Source organism: Pocillopora verrucosa, chromosome 2 (genome assembly GCF_036669915.1).
Source record: "Pocillopora verrucosa isolate sample1 chromosome 2, ASM3666991v2, whole genome shotgun sequence".
Classification (NCBI taxonomy): domain Eukaryota; kingdom Metazoa; phylum Cnidaria; class Anthozoa; order Scleractinia; family Pocilloporidae; genus Pocillopora; species Pocillopora verrucosa.
Window position 1 is genome coordinate 18,756,166 of NC_089313.1, and position 23,796 is coordinate 18,779,961.

At 37.4% G+C, this 23,796-nt stretch overlaps 2 protein-coding genes across 2 annotated transcripts; both read left to right on the forward strand.

Annotated features, from left to right (window-relative positions):
* LOC131790669 (transmembrane protein 214-B) lies at positions 1-13,976 on the forward strand (the record flags this gene model as incomplete). Its single annotated transcript, XM_059107903.2, is given in 19 exon segments — positions 1-199; positions 985-1,050; positions 2,318-2,405; positions 3,469-3,600; positions 3,915-3,997; positions 4,141-4,246; positions 5,084-5,165; positions 5,752-5,859; positions 6,343-6,382; positions 6,721-6,822; positions 7,042-7,133; positions 7,470-7,515; positions 8,005-8,085; positions 8,783-8,815; positions 11,321-11,447; positions 11,867-11,963; positions 12,289-12,457; positions 12,896-13,257; positions 13,635-13,976. Coding segments are annotated over 19 exon segments (2,083 nt in total), but the record flags the coding sequence as incomplete, so codon positions are not given.
* Positions 13,977-17,705: 3,729 nt separating this feature from the next.
* LOC131790731 (cytosolic phospholipase A2-like) lies at positions 17,706-23,794 on the forward strand (the record flags this gene model as incomplete). Its single annotated transcript, XM_059107995.2, has 14 exons — positions 17,706-17,777; positions 19,056-19,133; positions 19,545-19,623; positions 19,913-20,062; positions 20,281-20,399; positions 20,561-20,598; positions 20,722-20,860; positions 21,188-21,324; positions 21,405-21,627; positions 21,962-22,079; positions 22,170-22,307; positions 22,610-22,705; positions 22,993-23,331; positions 23,724-23,794. Coding segments are annotated over exons 1-14 (1,758 nt in total), but the record flags the coding sequence as incomplete, so codon positions are not given.
* Between the last annotated feature and the right edge of the window lie 2 nt (positions 23,795-23,796).

Sequence of the window (23,796 nt, forward strand, 5' to 3'; positions counted from 1 at the left end):
TTCACATATTGTTAATGGACATGTGAAACACACATCTGATGTCTATGAAGAGCTGCCAGCAGTTCTAGCAGAAAGAGTACCAGAACAAGCCCCAGAAATAAAGAAACTTAGTGGTGGTTTTATCGGTGGGAAGAAGAAAGCAGTATCAACTAAACCTCAGAAGACTGACGAAGAATTACTCCAAGAGGCTTTGTTAAAGGTACTCGTGAGTTACATAGAAATTCTGTAAACACAACAAGTATCTAGTTCCCCTTAGTCTTCCAACAAAATTCCAAAGGTTTAGTTACGATAGCATTTAATTCAGGGTCAGGCAGTTGGGATCAAATCTAGCACAATATACAACATGACATGTGTTAATGTAATTATCACCCAACTGCACCAAGTAGAGTACAATGGCCAGCAATATTGTAGAGGTGGTTATTTTGTACTGGAAAAAAGCCTGTTTAACCAGTCGGCTGTGTATACTACACTTCTTTATCCTCTTCTTTTTTCCCTTCTTATAAGAAATGCATACAAAATAAAACAATTGGATCACGAATAACACAATTTGGTGTGTACTATTGCTGAGTATTTTTAGTTGTTGTTTGTATTTTGACAAGCCTGTAGGGTAAGTAAAAATATTGCACAACTCTCAAAACACTCAGCAACACTACACACCAAAATGTCTAATAAGATATATTTATTGCACAAAACACAGATTTGTCGAAGAGGTTTAGACAGCAGACCTCTATTATATTAAAAGGATGAAACTTGTAGAAAAAAAGCCTTAAACAGATTAAATACTTTATATCATATGCATGGTGGGTTAGAACTGAATGCTCTCCTGTTTAAGTCAGATATCTCCAGGTTCTAATTTCTCTATATATTATATACTAGTATTTGTAAAAACTATTTGAATGATGATCTTATTGTTTAGGCTGACAATGGTACAAACACTATTACTATCTGGTTATTCATTGTTTTTATTTATTTCACCTATTTGAGGTGGATGTTGATGAGCTCACAGCAATCCTAACAAACTTGGAATCATCATTTCCAAACAATCCATCAGTAAGTATAGAGAGTAGAGAGTAGACCAACCATTTTCTCCCAAGATCTGACTACAGTGGAACCTCGCTCTAACAAACATCCATGTAATGAAGTCCTTGGTATAACAAAATCGTGGTTATAACAAACAAATCCAGAAGCCCAAATGTATAACATACCCCAATATAACAAACAAATGTCAACACCTGACAAAAGACAAATGCAAAACAGACCAATAAGAATCAAAATCCTTCAATCCTGTAACAATAGAACAACTTCGTGTTCAAAAGCTTATTATGAATGCTGACACTGACACTATCAACATATCCACAGATCAGCTTTATCCTCTTTCTCGCTTCTTAGGTGTATTAACTTCATTATTTTTGAAGGCTTTTTGTGGTAAATGGCATAAAAGGCAGGAATTTCTGGTTCAATGACATTGTTTCTCCATTTGCCAGTGACTTCCACTAAAATTTGTCTTCTGTGCTTTAAAAACAAGGTGCTGTAGCTTTATACAGACCTGTACAGTGTACTGTAGCTTCATATAGACATTAAAGCACAAATGTTACTTATAGTAATTGTTCCTATCCCATATTGCTCGGTAGTAAGACATCACACCACAAAGAAAAAAAAAACAAAAGAAAAAGAAAACAGCAACTATTATCCATCCCTCACTATAGCAAATTGTATAATTGTCTTTTTGTAAATTCCTTAAATCAAGGTTTTTGTGTAATGAACCCTCATTATAATGAACTAATTTCCCCAATCCCACGGCACTTTGTTAAATCAAGGTTCCACTGTATTGCCTTTAAAATTTAGCTACTAGACATGTCCCTTTTGGTAAATTGGCTAAGATATTTTTTTACAATCAAAAAATAGCTCATTACCTGTTAACTTGTCCACAAGACAAACAAATAAGTTCAATCACCTCTAGGAGTTGAGGGACACAAAAATATATTGTACAAACAATAAATCCCATAATATTGCTTTCAGATTTATATTATACAGATGTAAGGAAGAGAAACCATGTTACAGAACTGAATTTGAATAAGGCCTTTTCCTATTGTTGAGACAGGACCTGAAAAAATTAGGCTGGCATGTGATGGACTTTATGCACAGGTTATAGAAACTGTCTGAGCTGACATTTGTAAACTGATTACATAGAAATTAACTTTTCATCTTCAGAAACAGATTCCTTCCAAATACTAATGCAGACTTGTAACTTAATTTTTTTTTCCCTGTACTGTTGCAGTGTTTTCAATCCTTACCTGTTTCTGTTTTCCTTATGCAGATTTGGTTGACTGACATTGGTGCACATCTTCAGCTTAAGCTGAAAGGTGTTCCACAGAAAGACCCAACATTTGAAGGCAAACCAGCAGGTTTGTACAAAGTTAAGACCACAGTGATAACTGTTTCAAAAAGTCTTATACTCTGTTTTAATGAGCACTAGAAATTGTGGCTAGTTGAACAAAACTTAGTTGTTGATTGTGTGACCAATCATGGTCCACAAGTCACATACTGTTCAAGGATGGTACATCTTGGAAGAGTGTTGTCATGTACCAACTGGTTTTCAATATCTGGAAGGGCATGGAAAATAATGCTCATGCCCTGGAAGGGAGATTTGTCAAGTGTCAGCAAGCCTTAATTGCTGGGGGAGCTCAGCAATTTACCTAACTTAATTAAAACAATTTTTTCAGAATTATCTAAATGTTCACAATATCGTGGAAAACCTTTCACTACCAAGACATTGTGGTTTAAGTAATCAGATTTACACAAGTTTATACTCTGAGCTGTGAAACATGTCAAATGTTGAATTGAAGGAGTATTTGAAAACTTTCATTTGAAACAAAAAGGCTGCAGCACAATTTTCAATGTGTAGGAAACAGTAATATATAGATTTAGCTGAGCCTAAAAGCGGAGCTTGCATTTTTTTCCCTGCATGTCTCAAGGGCACAACGCCTTGCCCCAGCCAGGACTAGAACCTGGGTCATCCGACTCAGAGCCCAGTGCACTGACCACTGGACTACTGAACAAAGCTGTGGCATTGGTGTGCCCGCAGTACAGTTGACCACGCATGTTAAAAGTAGCACCCTGTACAGTCATACGGTCGTACATCCAAATTTTTTCGGCTTGATGGGTTGCTACTATTTTGTATAATTATATAATTATGGGGCTATGCTCTGCGAGCTCTGCTATTAAAGAACTCATGAAAATGCAATCATATGATATCATGCAGTGATGACCTGGATGGATCAGGGGTCATATGAAAGGCCTGAAATTGAACATGATACAAGACATTGTAGGTCTCCTTGACACCGGAATCAAGAAGCTATTTGTGTATCCCCCTGAAATGAAAATAAACCCTCTCTTAATAATTTACACTGGATCAGGTTGAGCACCTGACATTGTTTCATTGTGACTCTGTGATTATTTACATAACAGACTATCCAATGTGCGTAATGTCGTCTGCACTCAAGAAATTTTTCCTCAACCTCATGAAGAAATGTACGAAGCCAACCTTGAAACTTGTGTATCAGCGGTCGGTTGAAAACATGGTGCAAGACCTCAGTAAAGGTATTGTAACTTGCGCAACATGAACACCCTTTCAGTAAAATTTTCTTACTATTCCTGCTAACCTTAAAAAATCATTTTGGATGTATTCTAACTGCTTTTCATGCATATCTCTCCCATGATTATGATTTTGCAAAAACAGATCAGCAACATTGGTTTCATATTTTTACAGTGCTTTGCAATTTAGGAAGGTTTTTTCCAATGAAAGTTGTAAAAAAAAAGTGCCTTCTCTAATCTACCAGCTGAGGGAAAATTTGTATCTTTGATTTTTCTATGCAAGATGACTTTGAATTGCTACTTTATGATCTTCATGGTAGGTTATTCTGCCTATGGTGACCAAATTATGCTGCAGTTTATTGTACACCATCAGCCACAGATCACTTTGGAAGAATTAAAAGAGGTAAGAGGTACATGTGTACTAAATTCCCTTTTAACAGGTCTGGAGCCTTTGTAATGGTCTCCCATGTGTTTCTGTTGACCTGTACTTTGCATGTTCCTGCCTCCAGATGAATAAATAATGTTTGGAATTTTTGTTGTGCACAGGTGCAAGAGATGCTCATGCAACGGAGGACTCGTACACGCGAGGCATTAACATTGATGTGGTGTGTTGGACAGTTGCCAGAAAAGGACTTAGCTCAGGGTTTAACAGGTTTGTAACCCATCAGCCTGTGACAGGGTGAAGGTTTATGTAAGGAAGAAGCTTACCACAAAATAACAAAGAAAGAAATGAGGGTTTTCAAATTCTATGCTCTTTTGCATATATTAAATGATTCTTAGATTTTATTATTAGCTTGGGTGGGCAAGTTGTGGATCATGTGTTGTGTGATCTTGGGAATGTGATTGTAGATTTCTTCATGGCTGTAATTTTGGTGTTTGATAACCACTGTGAGGGTATCAGTAAACACTGAAATTACAGCTATTTTTCAATGTACATGTATCAGGCTTCATCAGTTCAACAATCAGTGGCATGCATAACTCTTTGCCTGAAATCATAAGGCATTCAGAAGATTTCACTTCTTGTGTAAGGACATGAAGTCTTCGGAAATCTGGTTTGATCCTTGATATATGTTTTTATTTGATGCCAATAAACTTAACTCATTTTTCATGTAAATCATTGTGATAGCTTTGTACATAAATTCACAACCAGAAGGGATGGGTGTTCCTAGGTGACATTTGCTGTAGAGTTACAGTACACACATCATACAATGAATCTGTGAATTTGATTTTTAAAAGACAAGAAAATTACATATAGGAAGTTGTTCGTGGAAGTTTTTCCTGAAACTCTTTATCCAGCAATCCAATGACAATAATGTTTTCATATTCTGGAGTTTTTTTTTTCACACAAAGTATGATATTTTAAGGATGAAGGGCCACCAGGTACCTGCTAATGCTGATTAAGCTGTCTAAAATAAGTAACAGGCATTAAACACTGGCAATTTTTTATACTCTGAGTAATGATTCAGGTTTTTTTTTGTGTTTGTTGCAGTGTGGATGGAAGTCATGTTACCTCAGTTAAATGTGAAACATCTGACAAAATATTCTGTTTCTTACTTGGAAAATCTCCTCAGGTAATGATATTTGGTACCATTGATTAGTACCTTATTTTGCAGTTAAGGTAAAAGTGGGGGGTGTTTGCTTGGTTCACTTAGGAAAGGGATAGACTGCTTTGGCAGAGGGTCAGGGTGAAAGCCCCCAGGCTTGATGAACACAAATGGTCTTGAAATGATTGGGAAGAATGTGCTGCTTTGGCAATATCGTTTGTAAATGGGTAATAGTTTTATGAGATAAGGACTGTAAAGGCCAGGTAACACAATGCAGCAAGTTTTGTGCCTGTTGTTCTTGAAACCAGTCTCTAAAAGGTGATTTCTGCCAAAATATCTCTTTTCCGAAGAAGCTTATAGCTGGTGGGCCTTGTCTCCCTTCCCTGCTTCAATGCCACATGGTGCACAGGGGATATTGAAGAACCCTCTCACTCTTTGCAAACAGTAGGGTGTGGGTTTCCTGTTATTCTTGTTTGTTCTTTCTGTCACAATGCTATGGCTGGGTTGGGAAATGCTTGGAGATAATATTAGCTGATAAGGCACAATCAGCCCGTATTTGTTTGCAGAATGAAATATAAGTTTATTTAATCAGTGTTGTGTGGTTGTTTTTCAGTACATGCAAACCTGTTGGTAACCAAGGGGCCCTTGTTGAGCCAAAGGAATTTTTCACAGTAATGGAGGTGGCTTTTTCTCCTGCCTCTCCTCTGGCTGGTAACACAAGGTACATTGCCTTTTTGCTAAGTCATAACTTGTGGCAAACATATATGCTTAGGCACTACATACACTTTTTTACCAGGATTTGATAAAGTATTATTAAATGTATTTAGAGAGTTGTTGCCTTGACATTTGTCAACCAAACCCTTTACTTTTCCAGTAGTGATTGACATTTGACTTATTTTTAACAATAAAGTTTGATTAATAGACTGTCAAGCAAACAGCCATGGAGAATTAAGAAAATTATTTATGATAGCACACTGGTTAATATGACACTAAATTTTTGTGACTTGTCCAGCCATTGTTTAATCCTTAGGTAGGATGATTGGTTTTTCTTGTCTTTGGAGGTTTCATAAAGGAGTCATTTTAACATGAATATTCAGAAACTTGAGGTTGAACCCAGGAGTGTTTGATTATTATATCAAATGATTCATTGAACTTGGTCAGAGAAGGTTAAGACGCAGAGTTTTCTTTTGTTTGTTTTCTGTAGCTTGCAGCGAAAGCTGTTGTCTCTCTACCCCAAAATAAAGGTATGTTACTTTTTGTGGACATGGCAATGAGGATCTTGAGATACATGCCTTGTAATAAATAAAGTATTGTATAAGTTGCCCATAAACTTTTTTATCTGCTATCTATCAGAACCCTCTACACAGTGGTGGCTTAAAGTGAAAACACACTCAATATGAAACTATTTATGTAATTTATAACACCAAATTTTGAAAACTTTAGCTGAGAAAATGCAATCAATAATGTATTTGAAAAGTGAATGACAATTTATATGTTTTGGGCAAAATGCAGTAGGCAGAACTAGTCATTGAAAGTAAAATGGCCTTTTTTTAAATTTACCATGTTTTTTATTTTATCTCAGAGGCTTTCTCTAGGTTCAGAAACAAGACCAGTCAGCAGATTGTACTTTGGCACTTTGCTAAGCCGTCTGGACAGTGAGCTTCCATTAGAATACCAAATAGAGGTAGGTGCAAATTATGTTTGGTCCTGGGGGTGTGTTTCTCGTCGTTGTATCACCAGTTTTTGTTTTCTTAAAGCAAATAGATTTCATGTGGTCCAGAGTTTTGAAATTCCATTGAATAGACCTATCATATTGCTGGTAAATACATCGCTGATTTGTTGTCTCCCCGGATGGATATGTAGTAATTTAAAACGTTCACTATTATTTCATTCTGTGATGCAGGTTCTGAGCTGTCTCGTGATGTGCTTAGAAAAAGATCAGGATTGCATTACAAAATGGGAAAGCAGCTATCTAGCGACATTACAGCAATCAGGGTATGATAAATTCCACAATAAATTAAGAATTTTAGGGTGGTTTTTTAGTCTTGGTTTTCAGTCGTGTCGTATTTTATAAGATAGTATTAAATCAATGTTCGCTTCTCTACTTGTTCTGACCGATCTGTAAATGTAACTAGTAACCAGTGATAAGTGGGTTGGGTGCACAGTCATAACAGTGATTTTTCTATAGAGATGACTTGCACTCTTTTTTTTAGGTCGAAACTGTACTATGTAGAGTCGAAATGATTGTATCGTTCAAACCGATTTTTTTAGCTCCTTAAACTGTTCTCTAAAATATGTGCTTCAACTTGATCTGTTTTTGTTGCATTTCAGTCTGCTTCTAAATCATTTGATAAATACTTGGAATTCCCAAAGTACGGTAAGTTGATTTCCGCACTACACTGAAAAAAAAGTGTGCAAGTGTGCGGGAGATAAAATTAGACTAGATATTGGTAAATATCGATTGTCCTATTCTTAGACGGATCCAAAAGCTTTTCCTTGCACAAAGTTAACTTCTTGGCACAAAACGTAGCGATTTAAACATATTTTGTACAACTGAGGCCAAAAACTAGGAAATCAGTGACATGTGTTCAGTCTGGCTGATCACAGCAAATGCATCACTTACTGGTCCAACCTTGTAGTCAAGCCTAAGTGTGACCCGCGATTCGCGACGATTTAAGGTTGCTTCTAAATTCGTTCAACCTCAAATCTCACAGATTTAGTCAATGACTGGTTGATACGAAACTTTTTATGCTAATCTTTTGTTCAAATTTGACCAAGTGTCCCTCTTCCGCTTCGTGTTTGGTTTATCCTAGCAAATAGTAAAAGTTTAACTTTCAAATCATATTTTTTGTTTATCATTGTACAGAGTCTTCAAAGCAAGCTGTTCACCACTGTGGACGTATTCCAAGCAAAGAACCGACCACTTCTGGAAAATAACAAAACCAAGGTGAGTTCTTATGTAATAAATTCAGTCTTCTGAGCTCAGTGTGCCTAATAATACCCTCCTCAAGGGGATACTGGTCTAACGTAAGTACAGTTTGTTGGAACCATTTATACGCCTGGGTGGGAGAGGCACTGTGAGATTTAAGTGTAAGGCAACAACACAATCACTCGACCAGGCCTCGAGTCCCCACTGTTTGACCCGGAGTCCGGCCTGCTAACCACTGGGCTAAGGTTTTACTACTTATTTTTTTAAAACTCGCCTAAATTTGAAAGTCAGTATTTTTTTAGAGAATTATCTAACTTCTTCTTGGCTTCGTTAGGGATTTATACGGCATTCTTCCTTACATTGATTTATTTTAAACGAAAAAAGTGAATCGATTTGTATTTTTCAATGAATTTTCTGGGTGGCCGTCCGAACGGCTTCATCAGACGAATTTTCTCCGACAGCACTTGATTAGGCTGCAAGAAATGATTACTCTGGTCCGCTCTCCTTTTTTTCTAATAGTTCTGTGAATATGCCTGTGAGCTGGAATCAGTCAATAAAATACCTTTTTATAGGGATTTTTCCTCCAGTCTCCGTCGGTGGGAAGGGGGTGGGGCGTATAGCCAGGATCTTATCTTGTCTTTGTGACCGGTTGTTTTGAATTCGCTGAATTATTGATAACTAACATATAGACTGTCTGTATTTTATTGGTTAACAGCCTGGTCTGGACAGCTGTGTGAAAGCTTGTGAGGTAGGAGAATACCTCATTTTCTTAAAAAAATGAATGAATTAGCAAATTAATCAACAGATGAATTTTCTAGCCAGGGTTTAGACAGGTATCCATCGTCGTGTGGACGAAAAAATAACTTATATCGTATGTATTTTGAATCGCCTGGATAAGCTCAGTGTGCTTCTCATAACTAAAGGCACCAGATCTCCCACAAGGTGAACTTGTTGAGGGAGTTTTCAAACTGTTCTTTGTAGCAATTCGCACCTCAGAGCGTAGGAAAACGTCCAGTTTGGGTCGTTTGTGTGGTTTATTTAGAACCCCAATTTTACCTACGTTAAATTTAAAAATTTTGATAGCCTTAAAGACAAAGAGATTTGTTTATATTCGACTCCGTAATTCGACCGAAATCCACCCTAAACTTCGTCATAACAGAAGCGCCCTGTCTTTCTTATGTGTCAGTTCGTTTTCTAGGATCAGTTGAGGAACGTTGTTTATGTCAACGCTTTTCTTAGTAGTCATTTTTATCACAATGGTCAGGTAGTGTTCTGTGATTGGTTGACGTATTCATGTAACGTGATGTTCACGTGGTAATTTGGGTATGATTCTCATGCAGCAAGCTGGTGGGTTAAAGGGGGTTAGTTTCCAAAGAAACTGTGGTACTGCGTCGGTGAGAGAGTATAACAGGGTAATTTAATGTTATCAACTGAGTTGAAAACGTAAATAGGCCACCGTAAAGAGTTTAAAGGCTGACGTTTCGAGCGTCAGCCCTTCGTCAGAGTGATTGGGTTAATGGGTTAGTTTTGCTGCATCACAGTCCACTAGCCCATAGTGTTCTCTGATTGGTCGTTGCGCTCATGTAGTGTGATGTTCACGTGATAGTGTATTGTGTATGATTCTCATGCAGTTAGCAGGTCGATTAGTTTTGCTGCTCTGAGTTTTCCCTGAATCTTCTTGTTCTTCCGCCAAATTTCTGTAACTGGGCCGTTGACAGGTTTTTATAGTACAACTAGGAGTGATTGGTTATTACGGGACTGAACTGTTCAAGTTTTGTTCGCAATAATGACTGAAATAGACAAAGCGGTGAGTTGTTCTTGAATTTTATTATGCGTCTTTGGTTCTAACGCCTTTCAGTCGTTTATTACTGGAGGAGGAGGTTTCCATTTCAGATTTTAACAACGAGAATACTTTGGCTTATATTTAGTTAGTAATTATTGTTTGGTTAAATTGTTAATGTTTTATGACCAGTGTTAAGTCACTGATGGTAGATTTTTTAACTCAATCGTAGAGAAGATAGATGTCAAACATCTTGTCACGAGCTAAGGAAAAAAGAAATATGAATGAGGATTTGAGTTTAAGAGCTTCCAATTTCACGGTCTGATACTCATCAAACTGAGTTACAAAGAATTCGCTGGTGGGCTAGGCCATATATGAATCCCGTGTTGACAGTTTCCCACCTTGCAACCCTTAGGTTATGTTTGTCCATTAGGACCTAGTGATGACGAACTGATCATTATCATTTCACTTCTTTTCTCTTCCTATTTTCTATCCTACTTTTATGATATTTACGCTTTCAATCCAGAAATGACGGATTTATACCATCACTCAGCTTATCTAGGATGAGAATTTGCCGACAGATGTTTATCGATTAAAATTACTCTGCCTCACCCGGTAACAACCTGTGCAGGTTTTCCCACCTGCTAACGTACATAAAACTTAGTTTTTAGGGAAATCTAACTTTTATTGAAGCAGTGAATGAAAAAAAAAGGCGAAGTAAGAGGAAATCCCTACATCACATAGTTTTGTCCTCCGCAAATTTAATTAAAAAAAAAGGCTTATGTGACAATCGTTAATTATTTTAGAAGCAGATAAATTCACAACTCTCCTTGCATGAAACAATAATGTAGCTTGTAGTGAAATAATAGGCTTTATTTCAATTAGTCACTCAAGTTTCATCGAATAAATGTTGCATAAGTATTTTTTTCTAGGAAATGGTTGAAACCAGCATTGTGTCGAACACCAGTTTCGAACGTGCTTGCATTTAATAAGCGTAAAGGAGGCTTATTCATGTGGTTCACCTGTTCAAGGCGAACTTTGATGTCTGTCATGTTAGTTTTCGCCAAAATTTAAAACATGTACTGCTTTTTCCTGTGAGTCCTCTCAAGGTCTTCTCTTTGAAAGAGGAGTTGTACTGACTTTAGGCAAAATTTAGATTTACGTATTTACTGTCAGCCCAATGTTTGTGAACTCAGATTTCGAAGTCCTGATGAGCAATCGTCATTTGGTTTAGCAGCAGCAACTTATATATTTTCAAATGTCAGCATGCACTTAAGGCCCTGGTAAAAAGCTTTCTCTGGGCTGTCAACCCTTATAGCGGTTCGCGCGTGAGATGCGTCACACCGCGAAAACACGGTATCCTACAAAGCCAGGGAATTTTGGTTAAGTGATGGTCGCGCGTTCGTTCGTGAAAAGGTGCACCGCATGGAGGCGAGGCATTAGTCTCTTACTACTTGTCCTTTGTCTATTTAGGCCATAAAGGAGAAGAAGAAGACCAAGAAAAAGTCCTTCTTTTCGTGCGGAAAACTCTTCAAACTTGTTTTGTTGTTATTAGTCGCAGTGATTTCCATTGACGTTTACAAACACAAAGGTTACCAAGGTAACTAATGCTTACTGTGATTTCCCTTATTTTGCTTTCCCTGGCGATATTCTTCCTCAAGATAAGAGCTTCAAATAAAGACCACCACAGAAAATTTATAACAGTATCTTAAAAGGCACCCTTTGGTCTAGCTAGGTGTTGTTTCAGCTCAGCAAAAGAAGTTTTGCATACAAAAATACAGCCATTTGTATAACTGCGAATTTATGCGGCATCCGCTGATACAAATGCCCAAACAGGAATGACTACTAACAGTCGTTTGTCTGATGATTTGACCGGTATTGACCATGTTTAGTACTTACCATTTGCCTATAATCGATCCTTCCATGGGCAGTATATATCCTTTTCAGAAGAGGCTGTATATGTTAACTCAATTATGAATTTGAAAGTTATTGATCTCTTTTATCTTTTCATGTACGAAGCGAGTAGAACGGCCCGGATCGCAAGGGATTATGGTTTAGAGCAGGCTGCTGTTTCAGGATACGGACATGCAAAGAAGGGAATTGATGTGGCGAACAGGTACAGCTTTCGATTTAGTGTGTTGTACCTGCTATTACTGATAATCTTTTGGTCCGTCTGTTACTCACTTGTAAAGTGAGAGCAAGTTTTAAATCAGGTTCGAATTTAGTCCGGGATTGCATTGCTTTTGCTCTGTGATTGGTCCAGAAAAACTCGCACCATTCTCTAGACCAATCAGATGCCAAACTAAGTTCTCGTCGGCTCCTTGCAATATTTTTCTTTGTTCTGACTTGCCATTCTGTTTATAAAGGTTGTAATTTGCGCACTGAAGTTGGAATAGAGTAATGTTCAAACTTTCTATTTACTGTGTCTGATTTCCTTTTAGTTGGGTTCAAACGAACTACCCTACATACTACAACAAGTTTAGAGAACACGCAGATCCAGCTGCTGCATTTGTTTGGGAAAAACTGACCATTATCGGAACATTTATAGCAGAAACAACCAAACCAGCTAGAGATTATCTAAACTTTAAAATACCACAGCTTTTAGAAAAGGTGAGACAAATGAGGTGTTCGGTGGGTGCCAGCCAACATAATCCTTGTTACTGTCTCGAGCTACGGAAGAAAAATGTAAACCAGCAAATAATTGAACTGAATTATTTAGTTTTAGACTGGCGCAAGTATAACCAAGTTATCTTTTTTCACCACCAGTCTTTCATTTAAATGTAAAGTAAAGTCAAAATAATAACTGTTCTTTCAAGTTTATAAAATCCAGAGGAAGGGGAGGGAAATAAGTATTGAATGAATATTGTGCGTTTTTCCCCTTTATCACACACGTTAGCCAATGAGATTCTAGGATTTTGTACAACGCCAAAGTATGAATAATTTTTATTTTAAGCATTTGTCTAAAAATGGTAGCGCTTGTTGTCATTCTGCATTATGAACTAAAATTTTTGTGTTTTTGTCCTTTTTCTTTCCTTGTTTTTTGTGCAGATTGAAACGGAAGGTCCAGTTTATCTGGGTATAGTTCGCGATCACCTAAAGCACTTCTGGGACACTTGGTGGCCTGTGGTTCACAAATACCTGATAAAAATCTGGGATTTCTTATCAGAACACGTCCCAGTCCTACTCGCCAAGGTGCAGGAACTTGCAATTAACTTAGCGCACAAGATTTACGAACTCGCTCCAGATTTCTTTTCCTCTGTCGCGACTTGGTTTGCAAAACTTGGCGAAAAGATTGTGGAGAAGTTACCAGATGTGTTAGCTGTCATTCAGGAGTACGTTGTCATAGCGATCAACCTAGCTGTCAATCTTATACAAAGTGTTGTGGAATGGGTTCAAAATGTCGCTGGAAGGTAGGTTTGTGCTTTTATTCACTTGAACTGTTAGCAAAAGTAGTTTTCTAAGTAGCTATAGAGTGGACCGAAAATATGCAGCTGTTGCGAAGTACAGGTAAACATCATGAAGCCATGCAACTTCCTTTTTTTTTTTTTAATATTGCATAGCCTGTAAACTGGGAAGCTTTCAGAGAGCCGCAAACTGTGTTTAGCTAATCGCTGTTGACGTTGTTCGGAGTTTCTCTAAATTAGATGAAAACGCGTCATTGGTTGATCGGTTACAGCCATGATAGAAGGGAGCTTTTCGTAACGTTGTAAAATTTGTTCTATCTCAAAGCAGTTATTTAGTTTTGGAAAAATTTAAATGAAAGGTCATTTTCTAACTCTCTCTATAGCGCTGAGGTTGAGGACACAGTAAATCAGAAGTCATCCTCGACTGGGTATTCAGAACACGTACCGAAGTGAACCAATTCAGTGCCGAAAATTAACGCGTGTAGAACAAAGCAACTTGGAAATCGCTAAGGCACTGACCAGAAAGCCAATAAAAGGCATGCAGTACTGCGCTTGCGTGAAAGCTGAACAGAACCTCTCTCCTTGTTGCTACTGGACTTTGTAAAGGAACATTTTGCCTTATCAGTGAAAGAATTTTGTTCAATACAACACGTCTCACACGATATCGGTATCTCTCTAAGGGTAACGACTTTGAAATAAATCACACGCACAGTATTGTTTCTGAATTTCTGACTCGTTTTATCACCAAGCAGCTGAAATTGTCACTTGTAGTGAGCGTGGTAATAAGACAACGATTTAAAGTTGATTTCAAGAACAGTTTTAAAGAATTGGATGCAAAAAATGATAAGTATTAATTCGGGTAAGAATGTAAACCGGATATAGCGCAGATAAGTGGTAACACCCTCTTTAATTGAAAGAAAACCGAAGAGATGGATTCAAAGGTTCAGGCACGGCAAACCAATAAAAACTGGGAAAGAAAGGAGAAGGAGTCGATGGAATGTTGAAACTTTCCCATAGTTGATTACACTTCCAGCTCCTAGTCTTCACGAGTGATTGAAACTCATAAACGTTTTATTTCAGAATATCAATATATCCTAAAAGTTGTTCGCTCTGCTTCCGCCGAGACCGCAATTAAGATGTGTAAGTTGTGTCACAAGAAATTTAAAACAAGTTTATTACTTTTCAAATTTACAAGTAAAGGTTGTATGACGTGAATTTAACGTTCAGCATTTCTTGATTCTACCGTGAAAGTGGAGCAGTAAGAGAGGAACAGTGAATCATTTAATCTTCAATTCTGTGTCGTTGGACAGCACTTAAAGGGACGACTGATGAAAACAAAGACAAAACATGCAAAAACGTTGTGATAAATTTATACGGCGGTGCGCGACGTGTAAGTTAATCAACAGAAACTTTACTCTTCCTCATATATACCCCTCAAAATCCAACTCACTGAACGATAGGCCGCAAGATTGTGGATACAAGGGAACGACGCATGGACAGTGTAATCTACTGTAGTCTGGCGTGATTCCACTATTGTTTCAAACTTACAGCATACGCTTGGTGTCACTACTGAAATGTCTGTTTTATGTCAGTCACTCAGAATTAATTCCATGGGACATGCACCAAATTAGCTCTTTAGAGTTCTCAAAGACTTAATTCTCAAGAAAATTGTTATCTGCAGACAGCAAGTCATAACAGCAATAATGATTCTACTGCCTGGTATTTGAGTCCTTTTGTACAATTTTAAAACAAGTCTACAACATTCTTGAAGCTTCAAAGCCATAGATTCTGGAAGCTTTAATTCATAATTGCGTAATGCACCAGATTGTCGTAAAAAACTTTACGGCGTGACAAGGTTTTGCATGACTAGGAATTCTAGAAAAATCAAGAAATTTCCATATATTATTGTTGCTCTCCTTATGATATGCTTGATAACCAATCCAGATGATTCCGCGTGTACGGGAAGCGCGAAGCTTCACGTCCACGCGTGAACGAGAAGACTCGCGCGGAATGGTTTGGTAACACTCGCAACTGTTACGAGTGTATCAAAGAAGGAAGAACTATTGAAAATTGTTAACTAAATTTTCTATAGCGTAGGATAAAAAAAAAAAAATTCCTCGGCTGGAAAACGCTCGGACGCTCTTCCACGAACAGTAGGGGGGGGGGGAATGTGAAGTATTGATGAGACGTGCTATAAACTAGCAGAAGTAATAAAGACAAAAACCCCTTGTCCTTTTTTCTTCAAAGTCAGCAGATACGTATTCCGCATCCCGTGACTTGTTTACTTCTCTTGCGACTTGTGGATATTTTTTGGCAATGAGTCATTATTACTTCCTCGTTCTTTTTCGATGACGATGAAACGTACTTAGTTTTAAAAAGGGCTTTGAATAACCTAAGATGCGGTTTGTTTGTAGCACCCAAACCGACAGATTTTATGCTTCATTTCACAGTTCGTTCCCTTCTCTACCTTTCCCCCTTTTTTCTATTTTTTGGCTAATTTCGTTTGTCTTGTCAGCTATGTTTTTGCATTTTTCTGTGCTGCCCATTGTTATGTGGGTTTCTTTAATTAATGAGACTTTGAATCACTCCACTACGGGAAAGTAGACAATGTTATCGACTGTTTAATCTTAAGTCACTGTCGTTTCCTAGAATTGCGATAGTTAAAGGCAGAGGGTTTGACAAAGTGAGAAACCAGCGAAACAGGCTATTTCATGTGTGAATGCCTGCTGTGAAATTAGGCTGAGTAGGATCTCTAATAGGTTCCGTTCTTTATCAAAAGCGACAAAAGCTATTTTAGTAAATGATGCATCCACTGAAATATGATTTAATTTATGGGTTATTAACCCTGATACAATGACGTATAGGTAGTTAAAAACCAGCAGTAAAGCAATACTTGTTACTGAACTTTCTAAATACCACTACTTTTTGAGGAGGACTGATCAAGTCTTAGTACTTAATCATACTTTATGAACACTGACTATACTGGTGGTAACTGATACCTCGTTTTTTGTGTGTCGAAGACTCTGTGTCACAGTGTTTTAGTTACTGGCATTTCCTTTCTCTGTTAATTTTAAGTCCAATTTTTCCTCAGCTCCTTCGTTACCCATTGCCAGGGCCCCCGCGGTCAAGTAGCAGACTTTATTACTTGTCAAAGTTATGAACTGCACGTATCGAACTCGCAGTTTTGCTTTCTATTAACTAAAATGTGATCGGCTCTGGATGAACCCTTTCCTAATGTTATTCCGTGCCATTTATCAAAGAACGGAAATCATGATTACCCGTGAAAGACCGTCTGGAAGTACATCCTGTTTTCTTCGATTTCCGATCTCAGACAAAAAATCTTTATGAACGGTAAAATTTTATAAGAAGGAAAGAGAGTTATAGCGTTTTGGGTCGATTATTTTTCTAAGACTGTCTCGATTCTTTCTTAGTCTGCTTTGTTATGTCTTCCAAATTAGTATGTGTTTCAATCTTTCTACACCGAGCAATTCTTTGGGTGTTTCTTCACAAAAAGTAAAACAACCAAAGCATACTACTGCGAGTTGTCTTGGGGTTGAAGGGACCAGATGAAATATGGTATCCATTCTTGTCCACCCGTCGCTTTTACTAGCATTTTTTAAAATCTTTTCAATCCAGAAAGAACGGATGGTAATCAAAACTTTTGTAAAAAAAATAAATTATTTTATCACTGGTTGGCTGATCGTTTTTATGCGTACTACGTTAGATTATTTAAAAGATATTTTGTATTTTTCGGTACAGTGGTACGTACATCTTTGCCGGCATTTTACTTCAATTAAGCAAATGACACGTTATTGATCTCTGTCTGTAAACATACAGATTAATTAAATGCTCATCGAAATTGCACCGTCATCGATTTATTAAAGTTACGTTTATTTTATGCCGATAATTCTCGTAGTTACTGGTATTAAAGTTCATGCATTCAATACGGGGCTCTTTCGTATTCTTTGCATATTTTCGACAGAGGTGTTTTTGTCACAGGGCCATTATCGATGAAGTTTTCCAGTTTGTGTGCATTTTCATCGTATCGGTTTATTCCTTCGCTGTATTCGGTATTATTCGAGTTTTATGCATTTGCTTCAAGGAGCAGAAACAGTACTGATGGATTGTTTTTCTCCTCGCTTGCCACTTAAAGCTGATGAAAATCTTCTCGCCGAATGACTTTTTTGTAAAGCTAAATTTATAGTGAATTGTCTGAAACCGACACGGATAATTCAAGCCTGAAAAATAAACTCAAGCTTCTAACATTTCCTGTCCCTCCCCCGTTTCCTTTATGGGATCTAAGGACAAAGGTATCGTTTATTGCAATCTTTCAGTATGGACGACCACTGGAATGCTTCGGTGGCCTCAGTGCCCTCCGCTTGCGTGATTCATTAACGTTTAGTAAGAGATGTTTTCTTTCCTGTTCGTGAGGCCAATACCAGAGGAACTTGTAATAGGACTTAGTATTCAACACAAGTAATTGTTTCAGCGTAATGCTGTTCAATTTACAAGGAATTAAGCAAAAGGTTTCAAATGCTTATACTGGAAGTTCTATCAACAATTATAAGTTTAGAACAGACAACTGCACTGGTATCGCTCTGATTTCAAAAGAGACTTAATATTTGTGCTGTTTTATATTTTGAAATGCTGCGAATTGTTTTCGGAAACAAAGATACAGAAACCAAACCGCTCAATATACTTTCTTATCTCAAGAATGTCGACTCTGAGCACGACAATATTGGCTGTATCGAGAAAATTTGCGCGTGATCGAACAATTTGAATTTAAGTGAGGGGTCAACTAAGGTTACAACTGAGCTTTGAAGAGAAAATTTTAAGCCTTCAAAGTTAAGGAAATATTTTCAATTAACGTGTTGCCACCGCAACAAGCTACGAGTTAATACATTTCATAACTATTTGACTTAAATTTCGTCACAGAATTTCCGCTCTAGCTGACAAAACTCAAGATAGGTGGTTTTGTGTGACTGAAGCCAGGCCATTTAGGGGTAATTAATCACGCACACTGAGTTTGAGGGCATTGTTTAAAATTACGTGCCTTCTGCTGAATGACGTCAAAGAGATATTATTAAAGTTCTTCGCGCTCAGAGCGTATATAAAGGAACCTTCAGCTCTTCAAGTTCACAATCGATGCATCCATAGATTAGAAAAACAGTAAGGTACGCTTGGATTAAAGTAAAAAAGTGAGGTAAGGTAACGAAATATGCTAACTTGTTTGCTATTTAGTGTAAAGTTTAATTTTAAACAAATTGAGTCGTCTTTGTCCGGGGATGAAATTTTGATATCTATTTATGAGCCCAAACTTTTAGCGTAAAGTTATGTCGGAATATTGAAACAATAGTAAAACTATTGATCAAGTCTTCGTAACGATTGCAATGGGAATTTTATACAAAGGTAGTAACGAAAGGCGAAGTCAGTAACGTAAAAAATGGTTTTGAAAGAAGCCTCCAGGAAGGTGTTAATTGGGTACGTAGATTTGATAAGTTTGAAGACTGTTATCTTTGAGCAGTATCTTTAAGACATAATTTCGTGGTTGTTAGGCTGCTGATGTAAACAGTTAAAGTCAGGGACGTGGAAGTTTTCAAACTGGCGATTGATGAGTCATATCCGCTTTGCTCCACCTAACAGTGTGAGCGTTACGCGTGGGCGGATTTTCCACGCGAAAAACGAACTAGTTTACGTGATCCACGCGAGATTTTCTTTTCTGTATTGTTTTCTGCGATTGAAACGTAGAAATTTTTGTAGACTCAAACTATAAAGTGCTTATTGGAACATTTTTTGATTTTCAGCGTAAAAAAATGATTCTCAAGAATGAAATACAGGGTAATAAAGTGCAAGAAACTGCAGCGTTAGTTCAAAGTTTGCAGGTAAATTGATTTGATTATGTACAACGTGTCATGGGAAATGTCATGGGAAATGTCATGGGAAATGATGTCAGTGGATTACAATTACAATTGCTTTTTTCAAAGGTTACTTATGGTTTTGTTCTTGACTTGTTTTGTTTTTTGTATTTTTTTTGTGATAGTATTTTTAGAGCAGATTCCGTGACTGGTATTGTTATGCAAGGCTACTGCGTAAATTCACCTTTGAAAACAAACTGCATTGATTTTTGCCCACTTTAAAATAGGGTCTTGTGTGCATTGTAATTACTGAAGAATGTGCCCACCAAGAAAAAGAGTGCAGATCGTTTGAACTCTTAACCTACTTAGAATTGGAGAAATGAAGACAGGTTATTTTTCAAAGCAACAGACTCACTAAATTTTTATTCATTTCATTAGGCCTCTCCAAGATCATGTATAGCAGTGAAAATCGATGTTTTAAGAGCCAGAAACGTAACTCAAGGATGGTACGACTGGAGTGAGTATAACTTTACTCATTAAAACACAGCTCTATAGCAAAAATATCACGAAAGACAGACAAAAAACTAAACTAAAAACAAAAAGAGGAGTGTTAACAAAATAGTTATTGGTCTTCTTTGTAAGTTCTCTTTTTTGAGATATTTTTATCAAGTTTATGCAAACGGCAATCGGCACTGGGCTTATGAGCCTGTGCAAACCAAAGTGTATTTATGTTACCTCGCTGGTTATACCTTCTAAATTTTTTTCGTTTTATTTACTTATCGCTCTTTTTTTGCTTTGCCTTACAGTCGATACACCAGATCCGTATTTGATGATGAGAATCCCTTCGTCAGCTGAAATTGTCAAAAGAACAAAATGCGTTTCAAACAACAAGAACCCCGAGTGGAAAGACGAACCATTTGTCTTTCATATTGATCCTGAAGAAAACAATGTTCTAGGTTTGTGAATAGAATAAATAGATAGATAAATAGATAAATATAAGTATTTAACTAGACAATCAAAAGAAAATTATTGTCAATGGCTCTTCTTGTATTCGGTTGCAAAAGTGTCATCATTTTTCTTGGCCCAATTACTCCTTCACCGACAGGTTTCTGATTCCAACTCGATCTTAAACTAAACTGCTCTGTAGCATTCTATTTTTTTTTCTTCATTTCAGAGCTTACCTTATGGGATGAAGATTACAATGCTGATGATCAAATAGGTAGTGCGGTCTGCTTGCCGCTTAATAATTTACAGCTAGGAAAACCGGAGCGAAGAACTCTAAAATTTGGAGAGGTAAGAATTTGTTTAAACTGAATCTATTTCACCATGGAGAATTTGTAGCAGACTCTGTTCTAATGTAAAAGTTACCTTCTTAATCGACATTTGAAGACACGTCAAGAGCTTTGAACGTTTTCTTCATCAAATAATATTTCCGCATATTTTCGTCTTTGTAGTATTCTGAAGTCGACATTATCCTGGAGGCATCCACAGTGTAAGTATTGAAAATCTATAGTTACAAGTCAGAATTTATTTTGTAGATCTGCCGCGTCTCATTTGATCAGTCACACACTTACCTTTTTCTTATAAAGACCCTTTCCTAATAATTTCGTTTCAGATCTGGAGAGTATGCTGATCTTCGTTACAGTTCAGAACTTTGCGATGAAGAGAAAGAATTCAGAGAAAAGAGAAAAGCTATCGTATTTGAGGCCATGAAAAGATTGTTGGGAGAACAAGGGCCACAAAACATGGATGAGGTAGGAGAAAAACTGAGTTATTAACAATCATTTTTATGTATAAAGAAAATTAGTAGCCATATTACCGGGTGTGCTTGAAAATGGGAGAATAATATGACTTCAACAGGAGATATAATTATCATTTTGCCTGATGATATTTCCCCATCCAACCGGAAGAAGCTGTACACATCCAAATTAAAAGTGGCGTTATAGGAAAGTATTGCAGTCTATAAGTAGAAATCGTTCTTCATTACCTTTGCTAATTCACTAGAAATGTCACCATATTTTGGCAAAAATTAGGAAACTGTAGAGGGTTTCCTTGTTCTGATCATCTCAATTCCTTACCAGGTTCCTACAATAGCCGTCCTTGGCTCAGGGGGTGGTTTCCGAGCCACGACAGGCTTCAGCGCGGCTTGTCGCGCCCTTGATGAAATGGATCTTTTAGATTCCATCACTTATTTAACCGGTTTATCCGGTTCAGCTTGGTAAGTAAGCGAGTTTTTCCATTCAAATCATAAGAAATATTTGAAAGGTCTAATTAAAATTTTTTTCCCCGAATTTTCAGGGGTTTATCGTTGTTATACTCTCAAACAGCGGGGGAGAAAATTGACTCCATGGAGACCCAGAAGAATGTCAGAGAACAACTACAGTGGGGACCCATGTGGTTACTCACTCCCCGGAGGGTGATGCAATATGTAAGAGATATCACCGAAAAATGGAAGAAAGGACAGCCTGTTAGTCTGACAGACTTTTATGGCCATTGTGTCGGAGAAAGCCTTTTAGGACCTGTAAGTTCAAATTGAGCAACGGGTACTTAATTGATTGTGTGTTGTGTTTGAGCAGTTCTTCTTGAAGGGTAGATGATCTACTCGATGGATTTGAAAAGCAAACGGGAACCCGAAAAAAGAAACAAATTTTATCACGTTAAGAGCTACGATTAACTTTAACATTAAGAGCTATGATTAACTTTTTGGAAAGCGTTTGTCGAAGTTAAATTGTCTTAAATGGCACTTCCACTTGTTATTTCCATTGATGATATGGTAACCTTCACTTCCTTTCTATTTTGAGATGCGTCTTTATCTGTGATATTCAAGTAAATATATTTGTTTAATTGTTCCACAGAAAAAGAACTCAGTAAAACTAAGTGATCAACAAGAGAAGGTTGCAAATGGAGCAGTCCCCATGCCAATATACACTGCTCTTAACTCGAAAAGAGATGTATCAGCACAGTCATATGCAGGTGTGATATTTTACCATGAAATAAGACATTTATTAACCTCGGATGTACTCTAGATTTTTTGTTTATAAGTTTTTGTTTCTTTTTTCTTAGAATGGGTGGAGTTTACCCCTTACGAGATTGGAATGGACAAGTATGGCACCTTTATGAAGACAGAACTTTTTGGAAGTAAATTCTTTTGTGGGAAACTCATCGAGAAGTTCCCTGAATCTCCACTTTATTATTTGCAAGGTATGGCGGGTGGGGGAACACATTCTCTGACAGTTTTTGGGTTAAAAGTTAACTCAGCATTTCGTGAACCGGTCATTGATTGACAATCATGCCAATCACAAAAGGCCACACCCTACAAAGACCTCACATAGACAGCATGTTACTGTGTTGTCCACGGAATGTAAATGTAAACACAATGCGCGAGGCGTAAGTTCGGAGAGAAATAAGTCAGAAGATGGAGTGAAACAAGGAAATGAAGCTCTAAGTGTATTTATTGATTTCAACATGCAGTGATTTTATTTAAAGTTGTTTATTGTGTTTAGGAATCTGGGGAAGTTTTTACGCAATCCTGCTGCAGAGAGTTCTGAACCAAGAAAAGCAGATAAATACGGAACAAGATAACGAGAAACTTCTATTAGGTAAATTATGGATGACTGACTTCATGGCCCTCAAAAGAATACCACTTAACCGCCTCTTATCCGGTTTTACGCTTTACCATTGCGGTAGATTGCACAATGTGTTTTGTGAATACTTATCCTCTTGATAGCGATTTATCCATTGGATAGCGTTATCCACCCTTTGAATAGCTGAACCCAGGCATGTATAAGATCAAGTAGCATTTTTTAAGTCTTTTTTAGAGTAAGAAAAGGTTAGCTACAGGGAGTGATATCCGTACGGAGAGTAACACTTTGTTTGTTTTTGACAGAGCGACAGTTTCTTTCTGAAAAGAACAACAAAAACGATGATGATGATGACGATAGTGATGATGATGTCGATAAAGGCGTCGGTGACGTTGGCGGGAAAAGAAACAAAATTGATGTTGGAAGTTCTCTGATTGCCAAGCTACAAAAAGACGTTGAAGCAGATGAAGAACTCCACAAGTTGGAAGGCAAAGCGACAAAAAACCAGAAAAAGGAGAAGAAAGAGTTCCGTAGAAAAGTGATAGATTATGTACTTGAGAAGTTACCAGGTCTCCAAACTCGGTCAAAAAGAGCAGGGCTGGTCCATAACTTTCTTCGAGGCCTGGGGCTTAATGGAGCTAAAGGTATTTATCTGTACTGTAAAAAGCTTTATCATTATTATGGTTAATCAATTAATTTAGGTTGATCAATTAAAATGAAAAGAAAAGTAGAACGCTGAGAAACGCAGAAACGCTCATATCAACCGCACTTTTCATGCAATGAAATGCATACTACCTGTACTTCAGTTGTGCTTCAAACGAAATGAGACACATTTTGATTTCTCATATGCGCAACTGTTGTCTGTAGAAAAGCTATTGTTGTCTATTTCTTGGAAGCTTGGTTTCAGTGCGCATTTCCAATGTTGAACTTGTAATGTTCTATGACCGCTTTGACCTGGTGAAAAAAACTTCATTTTAGTCCTTAGTTTTGTTAAGTTTCTAGGAAAAGACCAACACAAATGCGTTTGTTTTTCCAGAGTACACAGACGGAGCAGCAACACAGTGTCTCTTTGGAAAAGATAACTTGAAGAGAAAACGAATGGAACTCAT